Source organism: Chenopodium album, chromosome 20, assembly GCF_948465745.1.
Source record: "Chenopodium album chromosome 20, dcCheAlbu1.1, whole genome shotgun sequence".
NCBI classification, from domain to species: domain Eukaryota; kingdom Viridiplantae; phylum Streptophyta; class Magnoliopsida; order Caryophyllales; family Amaranthaceae; genus Chenopodium; species Chenopodium album.
In genome coordinates this window covers 29,656,775-29,679,248 of record NC_137853.1, presented here as the reverse complement: position 1 = coordinate 29,679,248, position 22,474 = coordinate 29,656,775, and the positions used below count along the sequence as shown (strand labels likewise).

The window sequence follows — 22,474 nt, the reverse complement described above, 5'->3', positions numbered from 1 at the left end:
TTTTGCCTTGGAGGGTTGTTGCATGGACAGTGCTAATAACACATTGTGTGATATTGTATGTTAAATTAATTTTGAATTGATTTTACTTTCTTATATTGGCATTATCACATTTTGTTTTGAGATAGGTGGAGAATTTATAATATTGCATAATAAAATGTTTAATAATTCCTTGATCAAGACTTGAAGACACCATGCTTGTAATTATTGAGATATATGCGTAGTTGATCTTAATGCTACTCGTACATGAATGAGCAAAGACGCTAAGATCAACTGACAAATAGATAGATACATAAATTTACACTATTCTTTTGGTGGTTGCATTTTATTTTTGGGACAAAGGAGCATTGAATAAACTTTGTTGAAGGCAACTCCTTTTATTTCGATCTTTTTGTGATGAATGAACATGGGATATACATCTCTTTATAATGCCCCAAGGAAACAATTGCATTTGTATAAAAAAATTAATTACATGTTGTGATAAAAGAACATGCATGCATGGGATGTACTACGTTTTATTTATTTGTTTATTTATTTTTCTTACTATATATCATTATAAAATAAAAGGGACCAATATTCTTTTCACATAATGTCATCACATTCTTATACTTATATTTTTCATGTGTTACAAATTTACAATGCTCTCTATTCACTCTTATCCATGAGCTAATATGTGATGTGAATGAGGTGAGAGGGTATATGAAAAAAATAATTAAAAAAAAAAAGTCATGCTCAAATTACATAGTATAATATAGGCCCAAAAAAAAAATTACATAGTATAGATTACAAACAGGTGCTATGTCATCATTTTTAACCTATTAAACAAGTTATTCTTATTTTAATTTGGAAACAATAGTGTGTAGATAACACTTAGGGCCTGTTCTCTTACATTGAAATTCAGTTCAATTCAGCTCCTAACTTCCTTCTCTTATAAAATTTTCATTTCAGTTCAGCTGAGTTCAGTCAATGAGAACAGACCCTTACACTCAAACTATGGATTAGTGAGAAATTCTAGATTTGATTATCTTACCTTATTTGAAATTACCTGAACTAATCTGAACTTTTTTTTTTTGGTGTTTCACCCGATTCACCCTTTGGGTTGATTGGGATTCGAGGATCAGTTCTGGGTGGTTAGGTTCCAGTCCCCTCCCGATTGTTGTTACGGGCCGGGGGATAAGACACGGGTCCTCCCTACCAAGTGTAGTCCTAATCACCACTACACCAACAACCAATTAGTAACTAATATGAACTTATTAAAACTTATTTTAGTTGTATTTTGTACTTGGGTAATACTTTCACAACTTTTTATTTTCCTAAACTAACTTAGTGAAAATAAGGTGAACAAAACATACACTTATATACCCGTGTGCTAATAAGTGTACACCAAAGATATTTTTTTTTACTACTTTTGATGATTTTTGTTCATTTAATCATCAAATGAGCAAAATTTTTTTTTTTTTAAAAAAAAAACAAAGTAGATGATACAGGATTTATATAAGCTCTGAATTTTGTTTGAGTTGTTAGACCATGTTCTCTTCACCTTAAAAAAAAATACTATTAAGTAAAAATAAGTTCAGCTTAGTAAAATTAAGTTCAGTTCAGTAAAAATAATTTCAGTTCAGTAGAAATAAGTTCAGGTAGTAAAATTCAGTTTTGTTAAAGAAGAATTATAATAGAAAATCAGTAAAAATAATTTCAGTTCAGAAAAAATAATTTCAGTTTAGTAAAATTAATTTAAGTTTAGTAAAAAATAATTTTAGTTCAGCAAATATAATTTTATTTCAGTAAAAATAATTTCAGTCCAGCAAAAATAAGGTGAAGAGAACAGGGCCTTAGTCACAACTCACAAACTTTATGAAATAAGGTTCCTAAATTCATCTTAACTGTTACCACTGCTACTTGAATATATAAATACACTAACCCACTAATATTTGTGGAAAAATGATAGAAAGGTAACCACAACTACCATAATGATGATAGTTTCCATCAATCGTCTTGTAATTAATATTAATCCTTTTTGACTCAATATATACAATACCTAGTAGATTTTAGTTTACAACGTGTGCATTATATGTACACAGGTTTCTTTTCCTTAATCATACGAAGTATACAATACTACAGTATCTTTGTTGTTCCCTCCATTCCATAATATAGTTTTTATGTCATTTTTATTTGGTTAAAATTTACAGACTTTGACCAATAACTCTCATTGATACATACAAATTCCAAAGGTTAAGGTACCAGAAATTGCCAACCAATTCAGACCTATTAGCCTTTGCAACACGGTCTACAAGTGTATTTCGAAGTGCCTTGTCAACAGGCTGAAGGGAGTCCTTCCAAAATTGATTTCGGAAAACCAGCATGCTTTCATTCCAGGTAGATACATGTAGGATAACATCATCCTGAGCCATGAGCTAATGCATCTCATCAACTCAAAAAGGGGTTCGAATTTTGCGGCTATAAAAATTGACATGTCAAAAGCATATGACAGAGTAGATTGGCTTTTTCTACTTAAAGTGCTACAAGCTTATGGGTTTTCAGGGCACTGGATTCGGATGATCTCACAGTGTATCTCGACAGTAAGCTACAAAGCTATCATTAATAGGAAAGTGACGGAACACTTTTCTCCAGATTGTGGCCTAAGACAAGGAGACCCGCTCTCCCCTTACCTCTTTATCTTTTGTATGGATATACTGTCGAGAATGCTAGGCCTAGCCGAGGATATTCACCAGTTCAAAGGTTTGAAGGTCTCTAGGAGGTCTCCCTCCATCTCACACCTTTTCTTTGCTGATGATGATATGCTTTTCTTTAAAGCGAATGAAGGGGCCTGCACATGTATAAGGGATATTCTTCTTAGGTTTGGTACAGCTTCAGGTCAACAGTTAAATTTACAGAAATCATATGTCAAGTTCTCCCTGGGGGCAGATGAGGGAATGAAGTTGGAAATGAGAAGAATCTTGGCCATTCCAAAAACGGGAAATATGGGGATTCATTTGGGAGCCCCGATCGACATCCAAGGAAAGAAAAAGCACTCTTTCCAGTTCTTGGTCGATAAGGTTTCTGAGAAAATCATGTCTTGGGCCTCTATGAGACTGTCACAAGCAGCAAAGTTGGTCCTTATCAACACGGTTCTAGTAAGCATGTCAGCACGTGTTATGAAATGCCTCAAGCTCCCACAAAGCATAGCCAACAAACTGGATTCACTCATAACTAGGTTCTGGTGGTCCAACAATGGAAATAAGAGTATGCATTGGGTAAGTAAGAATGTAACCCAGCTACCTAAAACCATGGGAGGCCTTGGAATCAGGAAGGCCTCAACACTCAATAATGCCCTGCTTTTTAAACAAGCAACAAGGATGCATTTGAATCCACCGTTGTTATTGTCAAGGGTACACAAAGGGCTGCAGGTTTGTGGGATATGCTCAATAGCCACTCCTTATGTTCGAAGAGGAAATCCATCAATGGGGAGATCTAGCATCTAAAAGACTAAAGAGGTTTTCAAGAATGGTTTTGCTTGGAAAGCTGGTAATGGGAACTACATCAAGGCCATAAGCATGCCCTGGGTTAATGGAGAGATCCCAGTCGTTCATGCTAGTCAAACCTTAGGGGCCGCTATGAACTGGAAAGTCAGTGAGTTTATTGATCTGGAAACGGCTACATGGAAAGCGGGAAAGGTGAGGGAATGTTTTGAATGGGAAAGTGCAAAATCTATTTTATCAATGGAGCTCCCATCTACGAACAAAGATGACTTTATCTACTGGAAGTACCATCCTTCGGGAAGTTACACAATTAAAACAGGTTACTACTTCCTTATGAAAAACCAAGAATCAGCAAGAAATGGACTTTATAATGATAAGGACCAGGATTTTGTGAAGCTGATTTGGAGGCTGGATATCCTGCCAAAATGGAAGGTATTTTTATGGAAGCTCTACCATGATGGCCTGGCTGTGAAGATCAATTTGGCTAACAGGGGTATCCCAATTGATGAGACATGTGACTACTGCGGGGAGGACCCTGAAGATAGTCAACATCTCTTCAGATTATGTATTCTAGCAAAGGAAGTTTGGGGGCATAGCTCCCTGGCAATTTGCTCTGACTCTACTGGATTTGATTCCTTAAGAGATTGGATCCAGTCATTTATCCTGCTGTTTAATAGCGAGGATGGTAAGAACAGTTCAAGGATGACCTTGTTTATAGCAACTCTATGGGGAATTTGGAAGACAAGGAACGCAAGGTGCTTCAATGGTAAAACGGGAGGAAGGAGTTTGGTTAAGGAATTCATTGACCAATCAATGAGTGACCATGAGACCTTTACGAACAGGGAAGAGCGACAACTCAGAAATATGGAGGAGGTAAGGGATGGAGACCTCCTCCCACCAGGTTACAACCATGTTCAGTTGGGTCAAGAAAAGGAGGGGTTTGAAAGCTTCATAATAAGTGTGGATGGTTCTTGGGATAAGAAAACAAAGAGGGCAGGGATTGGTTGGTCAGTAATGAGTAATGGGCTAACAAGGACGACGGGGGAAGGAGGAAGACACGGCGCTGCTAACTCAGCCCTCCATTGTGAAGCTTGGGCATGCTTGGAAGGGATGAAGTGGGCTCAGACACAAGGTAAACAGGGTATTCTTATCCTGTCTGATTCAATCACCCTGATCAACAACCTCAAAGGCGACAAAGGTAATGACTTGGAGATCTCGTGGACGGTAAGTGAAATAAAAGAGATGGGGGCATGCTTTAATAGATGCGCCATCCTAAAAGTGCCAAGAGACCAAGTTAAGAGGGCAAATGATATTGCCAAGATCTGTCGTACGAGTAGTTTTAATTTTCCTCAAGTTTTCTTTGTTTGTTCCTTTGCTATTGTCAAAAAAAAAAAAGATACATACAAAAATAGGAATCTGAGATATTATTAGATCCGTCTAAATATGTAGTTTAATAAAAAAATATCAACTTTATTGATTGTCAAATATCACCTTTTTTTTTTTTTTTTTTTTTTTTTGGATAGGAAATGATCACATCTTTATTAATTAATCAAAGGGCTTTACTATATTTCACAAAATCTTTTTGGTGAAATTTGTGTGTGTTATAAAGAATGCAAATTAATAGATCGAAATGAAAACTTTACTATGAGATGGCAGGACTACTATATGATAGGAACTATTTTTTATTTGAAAGTCAACTTATACTTTATAAAATTTAAGCGTAAATTTTCTCTAGTATAGAGAAACATAGTCAAATTAGATCTTGTTAAAAAATTTGCACTTGAGACTGTAAAAAAAGCAAATTGTGTACCTATTTAGTTATGGATGAAATGCTTAGCTTAGTAAATCACAAACTTTTAAGTTATAAGATTTGCACCCGCTACAAGAAATTTAGTCTTGCTTAGAATAGGATTGAAATTCTAATTGGCCGTCCAAAGACAATTTGCTTATGTATTGATTAAGCATACAAAATATTGCTCAAAAGCTATAAACTTGATGGCAACTACATGAACCGTCTTTTTAATGCAAAACAATTTAATATCGATTTCGATACATAATACAAGAGATTAACCTAGAAACTTTAGACATTGTCTACTCCTACTCTTTCTTGTGGGGGCTCACACAATCATATTCTTGCAAGCTTAGATCTTGGAACCACAACCAATATAATTTGTCAAATAATAAACATGCATGAATTTGATTTACCCTTCAAAACCAGGTTGAGATGGTGGCACTATTGTCAAATACGGGTCTGGGCTGTATCCGTCAGGAGAGAGTGCAAGTCCACCACTTTACAAGACCAAGGAGGTTGGATAGGTAGGATCGTTATAGAGTTATCAATTTTGGCATCGGTAGGATTTGAGTCAATTTAACTTGGATCGAGTCAAGTCAGATCAATTTGAATTTGATTTATGCTAAAATATTGTGTCTTCAAATTAAATTTTAGATCGGGTCACTTTGGATTAGGTAGGGTTAGTTAACACCTCTAGTTATATCAAGGCTTATATTATTTTATCAGAATAATCGTTGTTAATTTTGTTAAAGTGCATTCTATATATTAATCTAATGTAACTTATTTGACAAACCTTATTAAAGTTTACTTTATTTTCAAATTAAGCTTGATTATTCTATTGAAAACTTAACTGAAATTAATGTTTTCGAACTGATTAGCTTATGCAATTCAAATTTGTTAACCCACAGTTTATCTTGTATGCCTGAAGTTGTTTTATTGAGATAAGTTAAAATAACTTAAGTAAAACAAGACCTTGAGGCTTGAAAGACATACAAATCTATGACTATAACTAAAGTAATTATTGTTGGCATCACTATTGTGCATATGTTGACTTTTCATGAAAAAATATTCTCGCTAAAACGGTTAATGATATCATCCTTTTTTTTATTTTATTTTCCTTTCAAGGGAAAGTCTTGAAATGGGGAGTCTAATTGTACATTTTCCTAAAAACTTTTATAATTAAATTGACTAATTGCACAATTTTAATTTCCATGGGAAAATTTGACTACTTTTCCATTTTTCTCTTCCATTTCCTAAAAACGTAATCCCTTTTCATTATGCCACGTAACCTACTAAACCATTCGTTATGCCACACACATCACCACTCAATTAGCCTTATCTTTATGCCACGTCACTTAATCAACCAACATCACACATTAGTACTTCCTCCATATAAAACATAAGGTTACGGAAATTCGAATACCCAATCTCTTATGAGAAAGATGATTATTTAACCTTATTCTAAGCCATTTGTCAATTCAACTATGTTATAAACATGAAAATAAATGTATTATATAATTGCAAATCATATAATATAATTAAAAAAGGGGAAAAAAAAGACACTATAAATATTAAATGCATATAATTAATTACAAGGTTTAATTAAAGTAGCAACTCGGTGTAACACCCGGTCACACACTAGTTATGTTAGACATATAAAAGCAGAGGATGAAAATTATAATAATTATCACTCAAAAAAAAAAAAAAAATTTGGCATCTATAGAGCTTTTTTAAAAAGTATAAAAAAAATTATGAAAATCAAACAATTACAATTTCCCTAATTACTTCTATTGAAATGAAAGTTATTTCATTAATTTTTTTTTATCTGATAGTTTAGTTATCTGTCCCTAATTTTTGTCTCATTTGACTTTTCACGGTCTCTAAAATGTGCCTTAAAACGGATATATTTCTATTTTCAATAAAAATTTGATAATATGACCTAGGGTTTCACACTAGTAGAAAATTGTATTTTAGCACGAGTAATGCCCAAATGGGCGGGATTTTGAGGAAAGGTTATTGGCACCGGTTCAAACCGAACCGGTGCAAAAAATATTAATCCCACCGGTTTGAACCGGTGCCAAATTTAAAAAAAAAAAAAAAAAATCGCGCCGCGCTCAGCTCCCAACTCTTTCTCTTATTCTTCTTTCTCTTTCTTACTTCACTTCACTCTTTCTCACTTCACTTCGCGCCTCTACTGTCTCCTCTACGAAACCCCTCCACCACTAACGCCACCACTGCACGACCTACCTCAGAACCCCCTCCACCACTGCGAGACCTGCCTCGGAATGCATCCACCATAGCCGCCTCAGCTCTTCCTTTCCCTCTTCATTCTCCTCTTAGCAGCGACCACAACCCCAAGTTCTCCACCATAGTCGCACCGCCGCGCCACAACCCCGAGGTTAGACACCAGCCACTGCAAAGGCTGCGCGAACCACCCTCCACCACCTGCGCGCACTACGTCCAACACCTTTCTCTTTGTGGTTCCCTCCTCTTCACAGCCACCTGCGCACACCCCTCCACTACCTTCCTCCATCACAACTGCCACCTGCGCGCACCCCACGCGGGTACCCCCTCCACCACTGTCGCCACCTGCCCTGCCACCTCCAACGACCGTCGGGTCCAGCTCTCCTCCCCTTCCACTCCAATTAAGGTATATGCATGCCTTCACCTCTTCCATATAGGGTTAGTGTAAATTTGTTAGGAATTTTGAACAATTATTTTCTTTTGCATTTTGAACAATTGTTTGGCATAGAAGCAAATTAAAGTTAGGGTTTGAATATAATTTAACCCCATTTTTGGATATTTTAGGTTGTTTTAATGGGTAATTTTGAATGAATTAGAGATTAGTAACCTTGTTACTTAAATATAACTTGGTTGATTTATACTATTTTCCAAATTTTTAATTTTGTATGTACTAATGATTAGCAATTGTGTTACAAATTAGTGAATGAATAGTTTAGCAATTGTTAGTTTGATAAATGATGTGTTATACTTTAGCAATGTATGTATACGTACTAATTAATTACTAACTTTTGTTTATTTATTTTATTTTTATAGATTCATATATATTTGAAGCACAAGTGTAGCTTGAAGACTACAAATTTAGCTCAAGTGGGAAGTTAGAAGGTGTACATTCATTGCACTTGATATATTGGTATGAATTAAATAGACTTTACTAAGTTATATTGATTTCTCTTTGTCTAGTTAATCAAAGTTTTTTATGCTATTACAACTTGTGTATTGTTTAATGATAAGTAAATGCCACTATATATATGTAAATGTAGAATGCTTGCATCATCATATGTCTAAATACTCGTTCAAGGCTTTCTCATTAGGAGAAAGTCTTGAATAGTCCCCGGTTGGGACTGTTCTTGAATGTTTAGTCTCACTTAGGTGGTGAATGTATGTCTTCTTTTCGATTTTAAGGAACATCTGATCTTGGCTTACCATTTCCTCACCATGTTCCCTGGGTACATATGTGGGTAAGTAATTATCTACATCGTGTACTTGGAGAACTAGGGGGAAATGCATGCTGCCGGATTTTCCTTAAAATTGGAAAGTTGACGACATACATTCACTAGTGAGAATAGACATTCAAGGATGAGTTAGGTTGGAGTGATAAGGACCCTTTGGAAGCATGCATTTTTTCACTATATGAATGGCATATTCACAGTTCCATTCTACATTTTTCTACTAGTATCCCCTTGGGAAGGTTATCTAGTTCCCACTAGGGTTTCTCCCTAGGAGGGTTTTTCTAGCCTCCATTGCGAGATGTTTTCTGTTTCTAAACATTTTCCTTCACTCTTCTCATTCTTTTTCTCTCTTTCTTTTTCTCTTTCTCTTTCTCTTTCTCTTTCATCTCTTTTCTTTTGATCTCAATTGTAAACCTTTGTAAGGGCTTTCACCAGTGTTTTTACCGGTGGTAAGCCCCAAAAACTTATTAATTGCTTTCAATAATAAATGGAACTCATCATTAAGATGGTGGTTATTCAATTAGGTTTAATTTCTTTTTTGTTCGTCTGTCGAAGATTGAAGATGTAGGGTTTCATAATTTCTGGAAGAATCTAGGAGACGAGTATTTTCACTCAAACAACTTTTCATCAGTGGATCTCAAGCCGAACTAGTGCTAACTCACATATTGTATTGTTTCGGATGAGGTTTCCTATTAATGCGATCGTTGATCTAATCTCCGATTTAACTAGTTTTATGGTGATTTGTAATTGGGTTGGAATTTTAGATTTCCTAGTAATTGTTTATAAGTGCCGTTTGTCCATCTTTTATTAATGAAATCATTTATTTTCTTGTCAAAAAAAGAATGATGTTAATACATATATAATGAGAATCTTATAAGGTCCCACATGATTATATTATCTCAGATCAATGATAATTAATGATCATTTTTAAAAATTTGACCCAAATATTGACCATAAGGCAAAAAAATTGAGGACAAAGAAAGTGTATTTTATTTTATATGAAGCATGGAGTACTTTAGAATAAAATGTCAAACTATAATTTATTACATGTGTGAATAATTTAAAGTGTTTTTTCCACAGTATTTATAAGGAAGACATGCAGCGTGTTCAGTGTTCACAAGGCTCACCAAATTGTTATACTAATAAGCAATAAAACAGAATTTACTTATCTCTTGATGCGTGAACCAAATTGACAATAGCCGCGTAGTGGAGAACCACTGACCTAAAAGACAATTCCGCGCTACCTCCCGGTGCAGTAGACAAATGCGGTCTCCCTCCAGGATAAGCACAGCGCCAGAACTTATGTGCACGCACAAACCCAACTGGAATTCAGAATACTTGCCCAGATTACAGAACAAAAAGAACATGTGTTTAGATAATTTTAGAGAAGAGAGAAGACTGATTGTGTTGTGTGTTTTGGCTGAGAAAACCACCGAGTATTTATAGGCTGAAGAGGAAAACGGGAAGCATAAAACGTGGGAAGAATCTGGCCAAGAAAATGACCAGATTAATTTGGCCAATCAACAACCGAGGCAAGAAACAAGGAATTAATCAGTCAGCTACAATCAAGGAATTAATGACTAATTTAATTCCGTAATCCCAACAGTCAGAAAAGAATAATCCCAATACACAAAAAGGAATATTTTGTTTAACAAAGAAAGGGAAATAAAATTTCTCCAAAAAGATAATAAAGACCCACGCCCGCGCATCGCATTCCCCAAGACCCCAAGTCCTGAGCCCGACCCGGCCCGGCTCGACGCGCGCCCGCGCGTGTGTGTGTGGAGTAACAAACACCTCCAACTCACTCAACTAAGTAGTGCTAAAGCACTACAATATAAAAACAAGGAAAAACTTCACTCCCCAACCAATGTGGGACGTTTTCTCCTCAATTGTTTTTCTCTCTCTCTCTTTGTTTTTCCCAACTCTCTTGTTTTTTATATCAAGAACTTCCAACAATCCCCCACAGGTTCGAAGATATCAAAAGAAAGAAAGGAAAAATGAATTCTGGGCAAAACAAAACAATTGCATAAGTGTCAATGTCTTGCGACTTGAATTAACACATAGTGGACATCAAGCTATTATCCCTCACCTACCAAGTGACCTTCGTCTTGAACTCAATAGGGAGTTAGGGACCCGACACTTTGAGCCACACAATTGAACATGTATAATATTCTGAAATTCTGCAAATAAAGGTGACGCATTATACTGGCCATACGTCCATCCTGGATGCTCATAGGTGCTCTAGAGTATAAGCCCATGAAATACTCATAGGAAGCGGCCACACTTCCACACCTAAGTAGGTGAACTCCATCAAGTGTGAGCTACAACACACCTCCAAAAATATGGATATGGGTTCATTAAGAGCCGTATGCTCAACCTCCTTCTCATTTGTAGCTAAGCACAAAACAAACATCTAGATATGGACAAATAAAATAAAAATGTGCTTCCGAATTATTACATAAAGTTTCCCTTTGAACTCATAGTGAGTAGGAGTTCATTATTTCACAATTCATACAACGGGCTTAAGCCCCATCTCTTCCGATGTTTCCAAAACTATTTTTTCACATAGGCCTTTAGTTAACGGATCCGCAATGTTCTTTTCAGACTTAACATAGTCCAGTGATATCACCCCTTCAGACAAAAAATTTCTGACGGCTTTATGCCTCAGACGGATGTGTCTCTTCTTCCCGTTATAGGCATGGTTGTGAGCAACAGCAATAGCAGCTTGCGAATCACAATGAAGTGCAACTGAAGAAGCTGGCTTCCCCCACAGTGGAATATCTGCAAGCATGTTCCTCAACCATTCTGCCTCATGATCTGCCAATTCAAGAGCAATAAACTCAGATTCCATAGTAGACATAGCAGTACAAGATTGCTTACAAGATTTCCAGGATACGACTCCACCCCCAAGGGTGAAGACATAGCCACTAGTGGAGTTAACTTCATCATTATCGGATACCCAGTTGGCGTCACAAAAACTGTCCAAAACTCCAGGAAATTTGGAGTACTGCAAACCCCAATCCATAGTACCCTTAAGATACCTAAGCAACCTCCTTAGAGCAATCCAATGATCACTGCTTGGATTATGAGTGTACCTGCTCAACCTACTAACAGAATAAGCAATGTCAGGTCTAGTGTAGCTCATAAGAAACATAACGCTACCAATAATTCTAGCATATTCAGACTGATTAACTAGATTACCATTATTTTTCTTTAGGTGGAAACTTGGGTCATAGGGAGTCTTAACTGGATCGACATTAAATGAGTCAAACTTTTTAAGAAGTTTTTCAACATAGTGTGACTGATTAAGATAGATGCCATTTGGAGTCCTTTTGATTTTTACTCCCAAAATCACATCTGCCTTACCCATGTCTTTCATTTCAAAATTCCAACTCAACAACTGTTTTGTCTTATTTACACGATCCAAGTCAGTCCCAAAAATCAACATATCATCCACATAAAGATAAATAATTACATAACCATGACTATCATGCTTAAAATAAACACAAGAGTCACCTTCATTAACATGAAAACCATTACCAGTCATAGTCTTATCGAATTTGTCATGCCATTACTTTGGAGCTTGTTTAAGCCCATACAATGACTTGACTAACTTACAAACCTTTTCTCTTGGCCTGGAACAACGAACCCTTCAGGTTGGACCATGTAAATCTCCTCATCCAAGTCACCATTCAAAAAAGCAGTTTTGACATCCATTTTATGAACAACAAGATCAAACATGCAAGCAAGAGCAATTAAAGTCCTAATGGTTGCAATTTTAGTAATAGGGGAGTAAGTATCAAAATAATCAATGCCAAACTTTTGAGTAAAACCCCTCACCACTATCCTTGCCTTATACTTGTCTATGGATCCATCGGCCTTTAATTTTTTCCGAAAGATCCATTTACAAGTAATGGGCTTACAGCCTCTAGGAAGTTCAACCAATTCCCAAGTGTTATTATTGAGAATTGATTGTAATTCACTATCAATTGCTTCTTTCCAAAAAACAACATCAACTGACCTCATTGCCTCATCAAAGGTTCTTGTATCATCTTCCAAAACAAAAATATGCACAAAATCATCATCAATTAAGGAAGATTCAGATCAATAGGAAGTAATAAAATCAGGACCAAAACTGTTTTCCTTTCTTGCCCTTTTGCTTCTCCTTGGCTCCAAAACAGAATCATCGTTAGTAATAGGAGCATTAGCAATAGGTAAACTAACAGAACTACTAGCATATGTAATTCACTATCATTAGAAGGAGACATTTTCAAAGGAAAAATGTTCTCAAAGAACTTAGCATCTCTTGCTTCAATGATATGACTACCTGCATAAGAGTTGTTAGCACCTTTAACAAAGAAACGATAAGCTGCACTTTGATTAGCATAGCCAATAAAAATAGTATCAACAGTTTTGGGACCAATTTTATCCCTCTTGAAACTAGGTATGCCTACTTTTGCTAGGCACCCCCACACTTTCAAGTATTTCAGGTTTGGCGCTCGACCCTTCCATATTTCATATGGAGTCTTGTCAAGCTTCTTGTGAGGAACCCTGTTCAAAACATGACTAGCAAAAAGAATAGCCTCCCCCCACATGTTATTAGGAAGCCCAGAACTAATAAGCATAGAATTCATCATATTCTTTAAAGTTCTATTTTTCCTTTCAGCTTACCGTTTTGTTCGGGTGAATAGGGAGTCGTCGTCTCATGAACAATGCCAAGTTGCTCACAAAATGTCTTGAGAGTGTCAGGGCTGTACTCACCACCCCTGTCACTCCTAACCCTCTTGATCTTTTTGTCCAATTGGTTTTCTACCTCAGCTTTATATTTGAGGAACATTTCCTCAGCTTCGTCCTTAGACCTGAGAAGATAAACCATGCAAAAACGTGAACAATCATCAACAAAAGTAATATAATACTTTTTACTCCCTCTACTTTCGTGATTATTAAAATCACCTAAGTCACTATGAACAAGTTCTAGTACTTCAGTCTGTCTATCTACTGATTTAAATGGCTTCTTAGTAAATTTGGCTTCAACACAAACTTGTCATTTCGAAAAATCAGTGTTAGAAAAACTTGGAATCAAATTTAAATGTTTAAGCCTTTTAATAGAATCGATATTAACGTGACCTAATCTAGTTGCCATAAATCAATAGACTCAGCAATATAAGCAGAAGAAGTACTAGCATTCTTATTCATAGTGTCAACTTTAACATCAAGAGTAAAAAGCCCCCCATTACCAAAGCCCTTCCCCACAAATTCCCCATTGTGAGTAAGAACTAATCTATCAGAATCAAAGGAGAGCTTCAGTCCAGCTTTCATGAGCAAACTGCCAGAAATTAAATTCCTGCGCATTTCTGGAACATGCAAAACATTAGTGAGAGTAAGCAATTTTCCAGAAGTGAGAGTGAGAACGATCTTCCCTTTACCTTGGATAGAAGCAGAAGCTGAGTTGTCCATGAAGACATTTTCACCTTCAACCTTGTCATAGGTAGTGAACATGTCCTTATTGGCGCAGATGTGCCTGGTAGCTCCAGTGTCAACAATCCACTCAGCAGCATTACCTGTAAAGTTAGCTTCTAAAACAACAGCAACAATAACGTCAGAATCCTCAATAAGATTTGCTTTACTTTACCCATTCTTCTTCTTGACCCTGCAATCTTTAGCCTTGTGACCAGTCAAACCACAGTCATAACAGATTCCCTTAAACTTGTACTTCTGAATCTTCCCATTAGGCTTAAGGTTACTGTTTTTGGCTTTGGTCTGGTTGTTTGATTTGGGTTCAACAAGGTTGGCTTTGGCAGAAGAAGATGAAGGAAAAACAGAAGGGATTTTGTCTTTGATACGGTTTTCCTCCTCAATTTTGAGGTGGGCAGCAAGTTCCTCTAAGGTTAGGTCTTTCTTTTTGTGCATGAGTTGGTTACGAAAATCCTTCCAAGATGGAGGGAGTTTCTCAATCAGAACAATAGCAAGGGTAGTATCACAAAAAGACAAACCTTCAACAGCCATATTAATACAAACACTCTCATAAGCATGAATCTGATCAATAATAGGCTTATCATCAACAACTTGAAAACTTAACCACTTACTAACACAATAACGTGTAGTACCAGCATCATCAGTTCCATTTTTTTCTCTAAAGCATCCCAAATATCCTTAGAATGATAAAAACCCATATAAATATCCAACAGACTATTCGACATATAATGCAACAACATGCCCTTACAGGTTCTATCATCCTTAGAAAACTTAATCTCAGATTCAGACAAATCATCTTTATCAACAGGTTCAACAATCGCATCAAGAACATATGCAACATCAATCTGCTCCAAATAAAAATGCATCCTAATAGCCCAACGTTTATAATTCTTTCCATCAAGAGGTTCTAGTTTAGACATATCAGGAACAAGGAATTTGGAAGCCATAATCGTCTTTTAGATTGTTATACTAATAAACAATAAAACAGAATTTGCTTATCTCGATCTTGATGCGTGAACCAAAATGATAATAGCCGTGTCGTGGAGAACCACTGACCTAAAAGACGATTCCGCACTACCTCCTGGTGCAGTAGACAAATGCGGTCGCCCTCCAGGATAAGCACAGCGCCGGAGTTTATGTGCACGCACAAACCCAACTGGAATTCAGAATACTTGCCCAGAAAACAGAACGAAAAGAACATGTGTTTAGATAATTTTAGAGAAGAGAGAAGCTAAGACTGATTGTGTTGTGTGTTTTGGCTGAGAAAACCACCGAGTATTTATAGGCTGAAGAGGAAAACGAGAAGCATAAAACATGGGAAGAATCTGGCCAAGAAAATGACCAGATTAATTTGGCCAATCAACAACCGAGGCAAGAAACAAGGAATTAATCAGTCAGCTACAATCAAGGAATTAATGACTGATTTAATTCCGTAATCCCAACAGTCAGAAAAGAATAATCCCAACAGACAAAAAGGAATATTCTGTTTAACAAAGAAAGGGAAATAAAGTTTCTTCAAAAAGATAACAAGGACACACGCCCGCGCATTCCCCAAGTCCCGAGCCCGACCCGGCTCGGCTCGGCGCGCGTGTGTGTGGAGTAACACACACCTCCAACTCACTCAACTAAGTAGTGCTAAAGCATTACAATATAAAAACAAGGAAAAACCTCACTCCCCAACCAATGTGGGACTTTTTCTCCTCAATTGTTTTTCTCTCTCTCTCTTTAATTTTCCCAACTCTCATGTTTTTTATATCAAGAACTTCCAGCACAAATTGCAGGAGAGGCTGCAGTCAATTTCATTTGCTTTAGTAGTAATATGTACTATATTAGTTTTTTCTCTTTTAACCTTTGTTAAAAAAAAAAAAAAAAAATAATGCTCAAAAATAAAGCAAAGAAAAAAAAAATCAAAACATACTAAATAAATAATTGTACTACATTAAGGAGCAAAAATCAAGAAAACATCAAACCATGTGTGATATGAAAGTAATTTATGAGACAATGGATAAATGGATAATGCTCTCTCAGAAAGAAAAAAATTATTGTCATACAATAATAGTACAATACTCTTATCAAAAAATAATAGTATAATACTCACAAGATTTCATTGCTTGCCCCTCGTGTTCACCTAAGATTTCATAGAAAATCAATTTACAGCAGAATCAACCAAAATTTTAATTCATGGTGTGACCTTTTATCTTAGGCTAGTATAATTTGCTTTATTTTTGTTATATGATGTGATTTAAACTTATTTTTCTGATTAATTATTAGAACAATTGTTATTAATAATAACCATTAGGCCTTTTTTTTAAAAAAAAAATACAACCTTTGGTTTATACCTGAATATTATAAATTTAAAATCTTTGAAGGAGTCTCAATTTTAAACAAGACACAGTTAATTAAAAACGCGAAAAAACAAGTTCAAATTAGAAAAAATAAATTTTGACACACTTTATTGTTTTATGTACCGTTATCTATCGCTAAATATTTTTAATTTCGTAATAAAAAAAAATTAAAGAAATTACATATTAATAAAATAGACAAGTACATTCTTTCAAAAAAAAAAATTACAAGTACATGATTACGAATCTAAGAAGACCTCGTTTGATATATTTTTTTTTTATAGATTATCGTTAGGGATGGCAATGGGTAGGAATTGGAGCGGATTATGCTAAATCCGACTCCGACCCTACAGGAAGTCGGAAGCTAAATCCGACTCCGACTCCGACTCCAACTCCGATCCGACCCGACTCCGAGTTTTTTTTCCGTTATTCAATATACTTTGAGAAATTGGACTATTTGGGCCTTTACAACCCACACCCAATGCCACCATGACCCACACCAAAATCCACGATCTATCGGAGTCGGATTTTTTTCTCGGATTTTTTGTAGGATCCGACTCCGACTCGGAGTCAGGATTATTTTAACGGAGTCGAACTCGAATTACTTTTTTCTCAGACTCGGAGCGGATTACCTCGGATCGGGGCGGAATAGGGTCGGATCCGGACGGGACTAGGTTTTAGTATTCTTTCTCGAGCTTCTATTTCTTCCGTTAAAGGAGATTGTCATCCCTAATTATCGTACACATAAGGTTAAAGTATGGTCAAATCAGACAATTAGACCATATTTGATCAGATTAGATTATACCGAATTACATCAGATAAGCAAAGGTAAAGTAAATTAACAAGTCTTAATTTATTCATTTACCTTCTCAAATCTCTTTCTTAAAATACGAGTTAAGCAATGATATTGGTCAATTGGATGCAATCAATAATAAAAAATGTTCTTTTTTTTAATAATTGATCACACAAATTCTTTCACATGTTTGGACAATGATTGATGTATATGTATGTTATCCCCAAAGTCCAAAACCTGGTAAGAGATACGGAGAAGTTTAGATTGTTTGGTGGCTGACAAAGTATATAATTAACCATTGAGCTCTCATCTTGCTGCTTGACCCCTTTGATAAAAAATTAAAAATATTATTGTTAGTACGTGGTTGCAATATGTGGCATTGTGGCTTGGCGTTGTACAATTGTTAATTTCCATATTGAAATTTGGCATTACCAAGCAAAGTTTGGTAGAGTTGGTGGGGAAAACATCACCTTGTGGCTTTGAGGTCACAAATTCGAGCCTCACTAACTACAAAATGTTTGGGAGTAGGGGGATTCCCTTACCTCCCGCTCTACACTCAAGCGATAAACTGCGGAGCTGGACTTGCTAAACTTGTGAGAGGTATCAATTCAGTAGGGTCCTTCATCTTATCTTAAAAACAAAGACAAAAGAAAAAAAAATATTGATATTTGGCATTGTATGACCACTTAGTTTAGCCCTAATATTTGTAAGTAGAGCCATCAAATTCGAGTTTGCGATTTAGGGTTTGGATCAATTATGGATACATTTGGTAGGGCCGTAAAAGAAAATTATAAGTCCGATCAATGTACACTTATAGGTCAAATTTGTTTGGTTCATTTCGATTTTAGGTGAAGAAAGATCATTTATTGTTTCGAATTCAAATTAGTTGCGATTTGCACTATTGTATTAATTTTGGATTTGTTGTGGAATTGTACTTGTTTATATAGTATATAGGGTATGGAATATGAATCCAAGTTTGGATTGGCTGGAATTAGTTTGAATTAGTTTGCGGCAACTAATTCTGACGAGTCAGGCCTATTTGTATTTTCCCTCCTAGAAAACATGCTCATCCTCTCATATTTTAACCAATCCTCCTCTTCTTTGCATAAACCACTCGACCAAAAAACCAAATCTTTGTGAAAATCAAATCGTTTTTCCAACACCAACCCTCCTCTCTCCCCCCCACCACCGAAACGATCGATTTTGAGGCTGGGAATTGAAAAGGGAGGAGGGACGGTTATGGCGGCTGAGGATAAGAGAGGGCTTGTTTCGAGTGCTTAAAGGGTTTTCAAGGTGGTTTTAAGGGGTTTAGGAGGGATGACTAGGTGGTTTCGGGGGACAGGGATGGGTGGTAGAGGCTAGCCGGCCGTTTTTGGTGGTTAAAGGGGGTTGACTGGCCGATTTCCAGCGAAGTTAGGGGGTGGGGTTAGGGTTTGGCGAGGTTAGGGGTGGGGAGAGGGTGGCTGGAATTTTGGGTTTTTTTTAAGTTTTATGGTTTTTATTTTTTAAGATATTTTGGACTAATCACATGTTGACACATTGGGACTATTGGAGGCAAAATGACCCATAGTTTAGATTATTAGATAATAAACATTAGTTGGGATTATTAGACGTAAATCGCCCATATAACAGGGATTATTAACGTGAATTTCTCCTAAAATAATCAAATATACTGAATGATCGAAGAGTGACTTGGATGTGTGAAGAGTGAGGGGAGCTTTTGGGTGGTGGGGGAAGTAATGGCTGGTTTCGAGGGGTAGCAAGGGTGGATTGGCCAACAGACTTTAAGGGTTAGGGTAGGGCGGCCAGCCGGTTTCAGAGCTTTGGGTGGGTGGCCGGCCGGTCAGTGGAGGGGTTTGGGGGTCTTGGTTGGGGGGCTATTCTTTTTTATTATATTTTTTCAATTTTTTTACCAATTAACTTGTGACACGTAGCATTTTTTAAAAATATAATATAAATTACCCTTTTAACAGATCACTAGTTGTTGGGACTGTTAAAAATAATGTAGCTAAAGTTGAAATTATTCCAGAATAATTGAAAATTGGGATTTCAAAGAAAATCGGTTAAAGTTGAAAATAATTTATATTATTAAAACCAAATTTTTCAATAAAAATAATAAAAATTTTATTTTTATTTTATACACATAGTAATGTGAGCAAAATTGTGAGTTTCAAATAGAAAATGAGTTTATTATCCACTTTTAAAACTAATGGTGATTTTTTGCAACTTTATCTTATGTTTAGAATCATGTTTTACGCATTATTCCTATTATATACTTGTATTTTATTATATATTAAAAACATTATAAAAAGTTTTAAAATGCTAGAAATACAAGTTTAGGTTTTAAAGATTCTCAATTGTGGAAAGTAGTAGAGAATATACCATTTTTATAAGTGAATTCAAATCAACATGAAACAAAATATATATATAAAATTATTTATAAATTAATTAATTATATAGCACATAGTTTGATGCATATATTTATGTGTATGGTAAGATTATTAAAAAAATTTATATTATCAATTTCATATTAAATAATTTAAAGAAATCATGATTCCTTAATTTTAAAATATATATAGATTATTCGTAACTAACATAAAATCATTCTAATATCAAATTACCTCTAACTATTTCGGAAATGAAAGCAACGTAAATTATAAGTCCATAATGGAGAGATAATAGTACAATGCAAGAAATGTAAGAAAACCTTTGACAGTATAGCCTCCAAGAAAATTTCCAACAAGTTGGATCAAAGATAAGAGACGTGTCAATTGGTTTTTTTTTTATATTAGGACAACTTTAACGATGTTGCACCTTCGAACAATTAAAGTATTTTTGCAAACGTACTAAACTTCATTATACTGGTGAAGCATAGACTGATTTACAATTCTTATTTTAAATTATGCAAGCAACTTGAGCCTAGTTAATAGCCTAATAATTTGTTTAATTTAGTGATTGGATGATGGGGTTTTATAGTAGAATTAGGACTTTAATTTTCGATTAAATTGCTAGTTTAATTTTATATTGAACAATATGTCATGTATTGCATTTTAATTAATGTGTAAATGTATTGATCACTTGATTGGATTTGTTAATTTGATTGCTTCAATTAATATAATTTTTGTTTCATTTTGGGTGTATTTTTTATACACGGGTATATACATCACAAAAGAGTTGGTTTGTATTTTTACGGAGAGATTTTTCACTTGGTTGTAGCCTTTAGGGATTAATATAACCTAATCCTCAAAATCATTTGGCCATTTCTTTCACTTATTTCAGTCTTCAATTTTTCATTACAGATAATTGATATTCAATATTTCAATGTCTTTCAGAAAAAATTTGTCAATTACTACCGCATATTAATGCCTCTTTGGCAATTAATACCGCGAATAAAAACACTTGTAAATTATTACCGCAAAAAATTTAAGAAATTACTATCACTACCAGACTCTTTAAGCCAATTATGACGCCACATTTCCTCCTTAACCCACGTTTAACCCTTAGTTAAGCAATTAAACCCAAAAAAAAAAAATCGTTCCTAACCCAAGGTTAACCTATTTACCCAACCCATATTTCTCTCTCATAGCTTCTCTTTGACCCTCTGACCTTCAACATGCATTAAAAGGAAAATCTGCACTTTGACCCTCCTAACCTTCTTCTTGGATTCTCTTAGGTCCAAGACTTCATATTTGAAGCCTTCAACCGACACTTGCTTTTCCAACCTATCAAACTTGTTCCTCACTCGAAACAGAGGCATCTTCCTGTAAACTTTTTTAAAAATTCCAAATCAAATTAAATAACATATTATGCATAGTTGCCAGCTTAATCCAAAGAAAAAAATGAAGCCCTATGTGAAGCCCTATGTCAATAAACTATAGTAAAATCATAATCCATAAACCCTAAATTGCGAGAACCATAAAATTCAAAAAACCTAGAATTTGAAAACACTAAAAAAACGAATTTATTATAGGCAAATTACATATTTACCTGGAGCAATGGGAGGAGTTAGTGGCAATTTTGGAATAAGAAACTTGGAGGGATTTTAGCAATGGTGAAGGAGAAAGATTGATGAGAAAGAAAGAAAGGAAAGGGGGGGATTTTAATTAGTTAAACTAGTTAACTGGGGTAACCTAGGGTTAGGAGGGATTTTTTTTATTTGTCGTTTTATTGCTTAACTAAGGGTTAAACTTGGGTTAAGGGAAAAGGTGACATCATAATTGACATATGTGTAGTGTGGTAGTAGTAGTAGTAATCTCTTAAACAAAATTGCGGTACTGTAATTTCCAAATTTTTTTAATTCGTGGTAGTAATTGTCAACAATCCGTCTTGTGTGCGGCTGGCCACACGCCCACACCATGTGGCCGCTTGTAAAAGAACAAATCAACCCTTATAACATTGACCGAATAACCCTTGTAATACTGATCAAATAACCCATTTAACATCACTGACCAAGTAATTAACACTGACAAAGTAACTCTTGTGACACTGACAAAGTAACCCCTATCTATAACATATTACTAAAAGTGACTCTAAAGGGACATTTGGCACTGTGTTATTAAAAAATTTCTTGCCAAAATTAATTTCTAGAAAAAAAAAATCATTGGCATATAAAAAATATGAGAAGGTATTGTGTCAGTCCGGACTGACGAAATATTTTATCAGTCCAAAATGCGGATTTTTGATATCCTCAATTAGCGGAATGATATCTTCTATTGGCTGGAAGATATCCTCTATTGACTAGATAATATCCTCTATTAACTGGATGATATCTTTTATTGACTATATGATATCCTTTATTGACAGGATGATATTTCTACTGGCTAGATGATGTCTACTATTAGATGGATGATATCCTTAATTGGCTGGATGATATCCTCTACTAACTAGATGATATTCTTTATTGGCTATATGATATCCTTTGTTGGCTATATGATATCCTCTATTGGCCTATAGAGGATATCATCCAACAAACTAATAGAGGATATCATCCAGCCTACAAATGAAATCATATAGCCATTAGAGGATATATATCATCCAGCCTATAAATGATATATCTTAGATTATTAGGCAATATATTATATCATCCAGCTTATAGATGATATTATAGAACCAATAGAGGATAT

The 22,474-nt window shown here is 35.3% G+C and overlaps 1 protein-coding gene across 1 annotated transcript; it reads left to right on the top strand.

Moving 5' to 3' along the window:
• Positions 1-3,551: 3,551 nt before the first annotated feature.
• On the top strand, positions 3,552-22,175 carry LOC145596998 (uncharacterized). The gene is made up of 2 exons (XM_081653186.1): positions 3,552-4,700; positions 22,155-22,175. Exons 1-2 carry the CDS (start codon positions 3,552-3,554, stop codon positions 22,173-22,175), a joined length of 1,170 nt encoding a protein of 389 aa, XP_081509312.1.
• Positions 22,176-22,474: the final 299 nt, after the last annotated feature.

What these genes read in the sequence shown, in the direction of transcription:
- LOC145596998 (XM_081653186.1), top strand. Translation starts at nt 3,552, where the DNA reads ATGCCCTGGGTTAATGGAGAGATCCCAGTCGTTCATGCTAGTCAAACC. An exon ending in ACTTGGAGATCTCGTGGACG is followed by an intron (nt 4,701 to 22,154) that starts GTAAGTGAAATA and finishes CTTTATTGACAG; the next exon opens with GATGATATTTCTACTGGCTA.